General features: G+C 35.7%; 1 protein-coding gene across 1 annotated transcript; it reads right to left on the reverse strand.

Moving 5' to 3' along the window:
- Nucleotides 1-3,040: 3,040 nt before the first annotated feature.
- Nucleotides 3,041-11,276, reverse strand: LOC141905131 (serine/threonine-protein kinase PLK4-like). The gene is made up of 13 exons (XM_074793904.1): nucleotides 11,219-11,276; nucleotides 10,125-10,220; nucleotides 9,733-9,828; nucleotides 9,414-9,641; nucleotides 9,068-9,156; nucleotides 8,730-8,962; nucleotides 7,055-7,110; nucleotides 6,781-6,944; nucleotides 5,160-6,056; nucleotides 4,834-5,077; nucleotides 4,561-4,743; nucleotides 4,232-4,473; nucleotides 3,041-4,004 (listed from the first exon to the last, which is right to left on the reverse strand). Exons 1-13 carry the CDS (start codon nucleotides 11,252-11,254, stop codon nucleotides 3,839-3,841), a joined length of 2,730 nt encoding a protein of 909 aa, XP_074650005.1. The 5' UTR covers nucleotides 11,255-11,276; the 3' UTR covers nucleotides 3,041-3,838.
- Between the last annotated feature and the right edge of the window lie 130 nt (nucleotides 11,277-11,406).

The raw sequence follows: 11,406 nt of genomic DNA on the forward strand, positions 1-11,406 counted from the left end.
AACTCCAGAAAGCATTCGCTTGCATGTTCAGGCTGGTTGGACCGTGACTGTTTACATTAATTTTCATAAGAATTATTTTATACAAAAATTCAACGATTTATACAAAAGTTCTGTAAATTCGAACACCGATTACACCTGTACTACGATTTCCGATTTCAAAATAAAACTCCCTGTCCAGCTCCCGCCAGATGTGGTGGGTTTGTAAGGGGCACGAACAAAATTGAAATCAAATAATGAAATCAAAATTAAAGATAAATAAGAGGATAATTCTTATTTGAAGATTAAAAAGAATACAGAATAGAGGATAAGACTTTTCTCCTCAAATATTTCATTACAAGAAAAGATATGAAAGAAGAATGATGAATACAATGTAATTGAATAGGAATAATCTAAAATGTTATTCAATTTATTATCCACATTGTCACATCGTTTAGAGATTAGTTTTGCCTCGGCTTTTTTTCGGTAATGGCAATAACGGACGCATCTCCTTGTGTGTAAACATCAACTACCAATTTCTATAGACATGCAGTTGAGTTGACAATTTAATAGATAGCGGATACTATATCAATTGTGGGGTTCAATACTTTTATTCATAATCATAATATATATAGGCCGCATTGCGTACCCAAATTAAACGAAATCTCGTTCGCCTGTCAGAGTGTAAGGTGTAGATTAGGAGGTGTGAAAACCTACCACTACACGCACCAGGTGAATTCCGGTAATGCACGACCCATTGTCTCTTCTCAGTCTCCAAGGATGCGCAGACGGCTCTGCGTAAATAGCCCAAAGCTTTCACATCTAAAATGTCACCTTCTTACTATACATGAAATTCACAAATTATGCAACTTTGTTTGTCGAAGTTGTACATACGATGCGCTACATGCAACCATCCGGATTTTGGAAACTCGTCGGGTTTAAACGTGAACGTTTTAGCGCGACCATTCTTCAGGGCAAACAGGAAAGGCAAACTAAAATGTTAAATTTTGTTGTTAAGTTGATCCTCACTTCATCCTTACGCCAAATAAAACGGACTTAGAGTGGTGAATCGAGAACTGCAACATGCATATCGTATAATCTTCTTTTGATACCATAAACATTTTGATTAATTGCACTGCCCGAAAGAACAGAAAGCCAGCTTGAACGAATCGCAAGGTTAAAAACACCACGATCCGCTAGTCTGGCCTTATAAAGGATGGCTCGTTCTGTAACTGAATATGTAAATCAGGAATAGATGATACATAAAACAGCATAAATCTTAAGGCCTTATCTCAGTTTCTGCGTATATGTGCTACAGCTGGAATTGAGGGTGGTTGCGTGCGTTGGGGAGACTTGTTTCATACACAGGATGTAATTAGTCATTATTCGATCCGTCGTCTAGGGCTAACAACTGAAATTTGATAAATCAATAAAAATCTGTCGGACAGTGTACCGGAATTTAGATGCCGGGGAAGTGTATAATTATAACCGGAAGTAAAAGTTAAATCTAGTTGCAATCTAATGTCGATTTATTGTACAGTAAGGTTTCTGTTTGATAGGCCCATAAAGATGTTTTGAGGGGGCACCTGGCTTGCAAACGCAATTATTCCATGGACATTAAAACGAGATGAGCCCATGATTCCGATTATATATGAATACATTAGAAAATCACTAAATACCCGTGGAAACCATGGGGTTTCCTAAGCCCAGAACATTATTTTTCGAATGATTGCAATTTGTTGGAGCCTTGTAGAACCATTATATGACTGTTACGTTTCTTTTCCGCATGCCCGCGGAGATTATGCGGGTGAATTATTGATAATCATTGCAGTTTAGCTTGAATTTATATTAAAATAACTTTATTTTGTCCGCGAGTGGCGTTTTTTCCTACTGTGCAAAAGTGGCATTTTTCCTGTAAAATTTGGTGGTGTTTTTTCGGTGGCATTTTTCCGTATACTACTACGTGCAGGCTTGTACATAATATACAAAAGTTCTCTGATGAGTTTCAATAACATTCATAATCAATAGTTCATTAATTATATACTTTCGACGTCTATAAAATCTGGAAAGAAGGGTGAAAATAAAACTTAAGCGTTCTATTTACCATCCTTAGTTTAAACTTTTAACGGTGGCAGTTTTCTACTGTCATTTTCACTGGTGGCTTTTTTCCGTTGGTATTTCTTCCGGTGGCATTTTTTTCCATACAATCCGTAGATATTACTTAAGAATTCTGTGCCATTATTTCAGCGTATAACCGTAATTAAAAAGGGAGTAACGTTCGCAGTTAGTGAAACAACATCTACAGGTTGGCTTAAACTAAAATGGCATATCAATCCCTTGAAAATTACTCAGAAAGGTCTACTAATCGTAGCATTAGATTAGAATATTGATTGTACAATAACCACACTCAAACATGGTGAACGGATAATAAGATAAAAATCCACTATGTACAAATTAAAATAATTTTAAAATCGATAATCTTTTATTCAAAAAATATGAAATACACGACGTTTCGATCCGGGGTTTCGATCTCACCCTAGAGATCATCGTCAGGCATCATCACACCTGACGATGATCTCTAGGGTGAGATCGAAACGTCGTGTATTCTATATCTTTAGAATAAATTCTTTGAATAAATTCTCGATTTGAAAATTCTTTTAATTTGCAAATAGTGGGTTTTTATCTTAGAATATTGATGATTTTCTTGTAATTCAACTTAAGATTTTTACCAGAGGATTTTTACGTGAGGAATATTTACTGGGGCGGGGATATTACAACATCGTCGTGGTTCAGTTTGTTGCACTGAACCGGTACCGTCCCTTGTACACGGATTGTGTCCAGTTAAAAACTCCAGGATGCAGCTGGTTGTATGACACGCAGCTAACTGAGGAAGATGGACAGGAAGATAGGTGAACGGGTAATTCATATTTTGTTCATCAAGACTCGTGAGAAAAAAACTCGTGGGGAAATGTATACGAAGTCAACTAAATATTTTATATCGTAATTCATAATTTATTGTGAATCTATCATTGACCTCCTACGGTTCAAACCGGGATATTACCCATTTGACAGAGCGAAAAGATAGGAGGAAATAATGTAATGAATCAACTACTATAACATCCTTTTGAAACCTTTCGCGAAATTTTAAACATATAATAAAGAAAGGTTTGAACAATGAATGTAACCAATAAAAGAGGTCATTAAGTGCAGAAATATTCGTTAACTCTGAATGGCAACAAATAGTTTGTGTGGCGTCAATAAACATTTTCTCTCTCTTCACACACAAACGCGAAAAAAGTGATGACGTCATCAACCATTCAGAAAGAGATTCCGATGGTCGGATTCAGAGAAAGAGCATCATTCAAAATACCTCTTATCAATTTACACAACGTCGGATGTAATACCCTAGTTTGTCTACTATACTATACAAAGTAAATGTGGTATGCAGTACTACGTACCAAACTACGTAGTTCAATCCCTCCCCAAGACACAAATCTCATCAACATCCACAGTATAAATATATGAATCACGCGAAAAATTATATATAATTTATCATTTGAATTAATTATGGAATTAAATTAATCTGGACCTAATCTTTATAATTAAATAGAAATTTTCATATTCTTAACAAATATTCTTTTTTAATTTAAAATCAACGAGTGCGCTTTACACAATTATTTGACTACTATACATTTTTACAAGCTATCTAACATGCTCTACTTCTAAAAAATATCTACACACTTTGTACAAACTTTACAATATATAACAATACAAAGTATTTACATTTTATACAGCGTATTTATACGATGTAATAAATCACAGTAAGCACAGTACTAGAGGAATGTTTACAGCAGGATATAAATTATCGAATGATATTCATTTGCCGAACTTTTAATCCAGTATTTGGGTTAAATGTGTCCATTTTAGTCGGTAATTCACGTTGTTGCGAGGCTAAAGTATCAACCACCGCAGGAATCTTTTCCAATCTGTCTCTAACATGAGTCGGTAACAATCCTGACTGACTATACCTAGAAATAAATCAACCAACAAATGATTAAATAATCAATACATCAAATAGAAATGATACATTAAATACCAGTTAACCTTGCTCATGCTCAGGGCTTAACTTGGATGATGAAACTTGGTAGATGGTTTTTGGTTCCAGAACATGGAATATTCAACCTTCTTGTCATTATCAAGTACAGAATTTCAAGTTAAGCAATGTTTAACGCAAGGTTTCAGGATGAATACTTACTGTACGGATTGATTAAATGTATCAGTATAAGTAATAACAGTGCCGCTTGTAGTCGCAAATACGCTTAATTGTACTCCGTCATTAAACTGTACTAAAACTTCGCCATCGGAATATTGCGATGCCCATCCTACACCTGGTACAAATACACTACACAGTGGCTGTGTCGTACGCAGTTTACTAGTTACAGGTTTACCTGCGCACACCTTAGGTACCAAATTCTCCTCATCTTCGAATGATTTCATCTGAAAATTAAATTCAAGTTTTAGTTATTGCCCAAATAATTTTAGTTAAATCTTGCTGTGGAGAGAGAATAAAACCATGCAACTTACCGATGTTTTAGGAGATTCTTGTTCATTCATATCGATACATTCAATTCTAGGCGGTGTTGTCGGTTGTTGAGACAGTAAACATTTTGGGGCGTTTCGTCTACCAATGACAGCAGGGAAACAGGATAAATCCGATGAGTCAATACCACTCAACAAAGATTCTATGTTCAAACAATGTTGACGACACTGAAAATCAAATTCAAACAATATTCATTTTCAATGCTTTTTTTCTTAATTCAGACTTTAGATGAGAGATTGATGAATGTAGATGCGCACCTCTTGAGCATAATCGAACATTTCTCTGGATTCAGTCGATAAATGTTGAATATTAGCGTTATTCTCTAAAGTCATTGCTGTTCCGTCATTCTGTATTATTTTAGATGAATTCGCCGACATGTTTATTTTAGCTCCATCATGGAATATCACTTGAAAATCGGGTGAATTTTCCATCAGCATGCACTTACACCGTTTAGTATATAAAGTCACTTTTGGCGTCATTGATTTTACCATTCTGACGAATCTGAAAATATTTTTTTCAAATGCAATTTAGAAAACTATGCATGAATTACTAGATAAACCGGCAATAAGAATTGACTTCTTACCTTTCTGCGTATTGATATTTCTTCCAGTATCGTTGAGGTAAATTGCTATACGTGTATGTGGTTTTATCCTCAGGAATGGGTATCGGTTCCATTGCGATCGAACGGTTTTTTCGTGGTGGTTCATATACGGTTATAAACTGCCCGTCATTACTGATCCTGACCACTTCTTTGATTTTTTCTTTTTCATGTTTTGTTTGCAAGAATTCTAAACAGACTTGATCATCGAGGATATGGACTACAGCATTACGGGTTTTCTGTCTGATCGGCCGGAGTCTCGTTACTTCTATCTGCGAGACAATGTCTTTTATAGTTTTCGTCTCGGCATTCGATTTGTTGTTGTGACAGGAATCGGTAGATATAACGCTAACGCTTGGTAACTGGTCTCTACTAGTTGTTGAAACAGTACTACTGTTGCTGTGGTGACTGATACGACCAATAGAGGTATCGCGACCGGATGTAGGTCTGTAACGTTCTGAGCTGCGGTTGCGTTGATATTGTCCGGAGTCAGAGCAGGTTGATATCGGAGGATGGGTTTGTCCGTCGAAGTTTGTAGATCTTGGAGCACGACCCTCGGAACAAGTAGACCTACGCCCCTCAGCGCTGTAAGCACTTCGAGAACGATGTGACCTGTTGCAGCCGCTGTGAGACCGGTGAGATCGTTGCCTACTGAAACTGTCCTCATAATTTTTTGGATTAAATTGCTTTTGTTGAGCGTCATTCCAATCCGGTAAACTGCGGGTTCGACTTTTACGCCCTCCCTGATAATAATTGCTACTGGTAAAATCGATGCTGGAAGCTCCGTATCCAGGGTGATCGCTAGTGAATACAGATCCTGCTGATACTGTGCTTCTGTTTGCGCTATGCTGTGACAGTGCGCGTTGTGAGCCGTCAGTACTGCTACAAATAAATAAGCATTATATGCATAAATTGACTTCTATCAATAAGTTTAAAATTCATAACAGATCTCTGATTCTAACAGGTGGTAGTTGAATTTTAGTTATACATGATGATGTAAGTTAAATTCAAATTAAACACTAGAGACTTTATGCCAAGAGATGTTGAGTGGATTTTTAAGGAGAATTAGAATTGATCCCTGAGGATATAAAAGATAGGCATGCCCAGATGTGTCCACTGTGATGTAATCATAACAAAAGCTAATTCAGGGTTTAGATGGATATAAAATATTTATCTGTTATTGTTAGGTGGGTGATTATTTCTCATTGAGACAGGGGGAGGGTTCCATCTGTCAATATCTACAGTAATTTAACATTATTGTTCCTAACTAAACTAATTGCTAGTATTCAACTAACTATAGTAAATATTGTGTAATATCTGAGAAATAGAGGGGACAGGAAGGGTTTGTAAAAATATTGTTTTATTTTATGAGGAATTCAGTGGAATGAAGCAAGAATTTGTTTGGGTATTATTTGAGTGAAACCTCATGGGAAGTAGGATGTTGAATGAGTGTGTCAAACACACTTTTGTCCCTACGGCATAGTGAAATTGCCCTCAAAAACAGACGTTGATTATATGAAACATTTATTTTAACAGCTAATGATTAAAAAAGGGCCCAATAGAAGGGATTGGATATATATACCCAGGCCAAACAGTTAATACTTACGATTTACTACTGAGTCTAACTGGAGGCGATAAACCGCGCTTTTCCTCATGAGATGAAATCCGAGTAGATTTCAACGTATCGTTAGTCTTCATGCGTTTACCGCAAGGTAGTGTGGTCCGGGTTGACATGGTATCATTACCGCTATCTAATGATGATTCTTGTATCTATAAAACAATGTAAAATAATCATTGAATTATTTCTCAATGAAATGATACATTGATTTTAGACATTCAATCATATAGACATTTAAAAATATACCATTAATCTAGCTCACCTGTTTTCTACATTGTGAAATATGGGATCCGGTCATGAAGGGATGATCCAAAATTTCTAGAAAAAAAAAAAGAATTAAATATATATATAGATAGGCCTGTGAGATTAATATTCATGGGATGAATTGAGACAAATTTCTCTTTCCATTCAAAGTTAGCTCAGTCAGGGGTAGGAATCATCACAGGGGAGGGGGTTATTCGATAAATCATATAGATCATAAAAACCAATAGGGGGTTGTACAACAATTAGCCTACAGGGGGCTGAACTGCCAGCTTAATTGAACTGTTTGTACATGTTAAATAGCATATTAATTACCATATCCTGAGTAATTAACAACATTTATTATTGTATAATCAGAACTTACAACAGGTTACTACCCATGAGATTGAAATGTTTTAAGAGACGGCAACATTATATACATTCATAATAATCACGAACTCTATGAATATCTTAATGTTCAATTTCAAGCTATTCTAAATTCAGAGTGAACTGCTAGACCTATTTTGAATTTTGAATTCAACCGCTTCTTTGCTTACTGAAGAATGGCCTAGATTGTTTGATTTAGAGATATTCTCCTCACTTTCACCTAGACAGAACATTGGCAGACAGTGAAAGACTAGAACCTGTTTACATTTAATTGACATCCTATTGTATGTTGTAGACAAAGAGATAACAATACTATAGGTAAACAGGTTGTATAGAAAATTCACTGCCCATGCTCAAATAAAACAGGTCCGCCATAGCGAACCCCTCTCTGCAGTTCAGTTTACTCCACATACACATTACATCACTGTAAACTGTAAGGTAACCCTAAACCTCTTCCTCAGGTAACCCTAACCCCTTCTCACACTTTCACAAAAATTAATTACGATTCATTAGAGTCTGATTACACTCTCCCTGCAGGAAATTTTATGACTAGGCATACTAATATCATTCTTCAAATCCTTCAAAGAGCCAATAAAATCTATTCAAAATTAATTCTGTTAAACGAAGATGAGGAGAGTACATTTAGGGTTATTCAGTGCAGACCCAGTTTTGTGGATAAATAAATCAACTTTAAATTCAAGAATCGAGAAGTCATAGCTAAAATGCTATATTTCCAACCATGACTGGTTTTTGAATAATGCTAGAAGGCAAAGCAATAGGGACAGGTGGAATCTTAAACAATAAAAACAAGAAAATTCCATCACTTAACAATGCAAACTGATTTACATACAATACCACTGCACAACACACAAAAAACGACAAGCAATAGGTTTTTTTATAGGTCTAAAGTTCATGACCAAATCGGAAAAGATCGGAGCTATGATTTATGAGGGAAACTGAGGGAGGTTGCATGATGTAAACTAGATATTTATAATTTTTAAATCTCAACGGCCGTTAAAACACCTGATGAATACAACCTGTTTTGAGATCAGTTCACCCCAACCGTCTGTTATTATTCAAATGCATGCAAAGCATCTTAAAGATGTTCTATCCAAAATATAGAACAGATGAAGACTATAGACTAGCCAGCAGGTTGCTATAATTGCCATACACATTTTCTTTACAAACTGAGGCCTTTACATTTAGTACAAATGTAAAGTTCATCACAATAACATTGTTTAAATTCCATGCAATGGAATAAACACAATAGACTGCCCACTATATCAAACCAATAATTCATAGAAGCTTACCTTTTAAACTGAGACGTTCTTTAGGATTTTTCTTCAGTAACGACTGTATAAGATGTTTAGCATCCGTAGACAAATGATGAGGAATATCAAATTTAGCTGAGATCACTTTATTCAAGGTGCTTTTTACCGCCATCGTATCAAATGGAGGTCGGCCGACTAGAAACGTATATAACATGCATCCCAGAGACCAAACATCAGCTTCTAATCCATGAGCTGTTCTCATCGCTATTTCACTGAATAAAAAAAATAAAAAAAATATTCACATAAACATTCCTTCTTTTAATGCAAATTGTAAAAAAAATCAACAACAACATAATCCTTTAATAATTCAAACTTACGGGGAGATATAGTTTGGAGTTCCACACATTGTGAAATGTTTTTCATCGGGAACCTCGAGTTGAGTAGCCAATCCAAAATCGGCAATTTTCTGAAAAACAACATTTCAAATCATCATTACCCACGCTCACGCAAAAAGGATGAAAGGCATTTTAGGAGGATGAAAGGCATTTTGATAAAATGATGTCAGAAAATGAATAAAAGAGATTAGTGAACCGTGTATAATATACAGGTGCCTGGTATCAACTGACAATAGGGAACCTGTCTTACTCAGCCATACAGGTGCATCTCATCTCTATTCAACTAGCGATGGGAAAAACATCATACTAGACAAACAACTACACTCACCACTTCCATATCTTTAGTAAGAAGTAGATTAGCCAAAGTGAGGTCTCTGTGTAAAATACGATGACTGTGTAAATATAATAATCCATCTACGATATGTCGTAGGAAATGTCTGGCTTCATCTTCACTCAGTATCTTACAATGTTGTTTTAAATATCTGTATAGTTCTCCATTATGACAAATTTCCAGTACCAAATAGACATAATTTGCATCTTCGAAATAACTATACAACTAAAATACAGAGAAAATATGTATGTCAATAATAAGCTATTTAAATAATCTCATTTCAAAATGTCTGTCTTCAATGTTTTGTTTCAATTACCTCTAAAATTGTGGGATGTTTGAGTCGGGAATGGATTTCAACCTCTTTTTTTACTCTGTCCACCATGCAAGCAGCGTGCATCAGTTTCTTATCAATCTGAAAATCAAAATGCAAATTTATTCTTCCATTCAATGATCATGCATAAATAAGCATAATTGTGGCAATTGGAGACAAGTGCTAGTGAGCTGAGCAACTAAATCACATAGATACACCTGTGAAACCAAAACCACTTGGTAATTAATAGGTAATTATCAGTCAACAATCAATACAATAGGCAATGCATTAGAGATGTAGGCAGCCTCATTAGTTCAAGTGATAATTAAGATGCAAATATTTTGTAATATTCTGTAAACAATAATTAGCCTAGCAAGAGCACGGAGACTGACACTAACCATTTTGATAGCTACTTCTTGTCCAGTAGTAATTGACCGCGCCCGATAAACGCACGCAAATCCTCCTTTGCCCAACAAGTTGAGGACCTCAAAATCCTAAAAGTGAAAAAAAAAATCATTGTAAAATGCGAGATAAACATCTTGCATAATTCTGGCCAGCATATCATCCAGCGAACCACGGGTCCCTAGATAATCATGGTATGTTGTTATTCAAATTGATATAGGTCATGAATATTTGACTGGATCTGATAACGCATGTCTGAGCAAGAATATACCTATTCTCTTAATAAATATACATACAATGATGGTTGCACATACATCAATGGTTAAATCTCAGAATTTAGAATATGGTACCGTTAAATACCAGAAAACCCTGCAATAGCCCGTGATGAAATTAGATGATCCATAAATAATGTACATTACCAAAATACTATCATGTCCAATTAATAAAGTCATTGACATTTTCTAGTTTGAAATGAATGCTAGTCAAAAAGACCTGATATAAAATTCTGATAAATCCTAACTAAGTGCGAACTGGTCCGTTGGAAAAAAAACAGAAAATGGTAAATTTTTGACAAGTGTCACAATATATATATATCTAGGCCTAATAGTCAGATAAATTTTTTTGATATCTGATTGCAGATCAACCAACGTACCTCAATGCATTCACCTATATCATCATAAACTGACATGATTAAAACACAATGACTAGAATCTTAAATAGCACTCCCGAGATTCCTGAAATAAAAATAACTCGACGACTCGGAGCTGCCGAAGGCTGCGCGAACTGATGACTGTTCAGTTGCTAGATTGAGACTGATGACCGCTAAAACAATCAGTCCCGTATATATATGCTAAGTGACAACTGGATTTAGGTAATCCGCCTAGCTTGGCAAACTAATCAGGATTGACTATTTTGACAATTAATGCTGTAGACTGGAACGTCAATCTCAGACTGTAAACAAACATCGGGCGAGCAATATCTACATACTACGGACTCACTAAGTTACTTGCGTCGTGATTAATTATAGACAAACTATACCAATTAACGAGTACACAAGCCAATCACATGAATAATTACAGTATCCACTCACCTCTATCGTATCACCCATTCCTGAAATCGATGTCATCTGGAATCAGATCGCCTCATAAAAGTGAATATTCAAGAATTTAATCACAATTTTCCCGTGTAGCTCATACCGCGATTAGATCGCCATGTTGTTTGAAGCCGCCGGGTCAAACTTCAAAACGAGGTTATAAATTTTGGGCTCATTTGATTGGA

Source organism: Tubulanus polymorphus, chromosome 5, assembly GCF_964204645.1.
Source record: "Tubulanus polymorphus chromosome 5, tnTubPoly1.2, whole genome shotgun sequence".
Taxonomy (NCBI): domain Eukaryota; kingdom Metazoa; phylum Nemertea; class Palaeonemertea; order Tubulaniformes; family Tubulanidae; genus Tubulanus; species Tubulanus polymorphus.

What these genes read in the sequence shown, in the direction of transcription:
- LOC141905131 (XM_074793904.1), bottom strand. Translation starts at nt 11,254, where the DNA reads ATGACATCGATTTCAGGAATGGGTGATACGATAGAG. An exon ending in ACTCCAAACTATATCTCCCC is followed by an intron (nt 8,963 to 9,067) that starts GTAAGTTTGAAT and finishes TTTTTTATTCAG; the next exon opens with TGAAATAGCGATGAGAACAG. An exon ending in TGTTCGATTATGCTCAAGAG is followed by an intron (nt 4,744 to 4,833) that starts GTGCGCATCTAC and finishes TTTGATTTTCAG; the next exon opens with TGTCGTCAACATTGTTTGAA.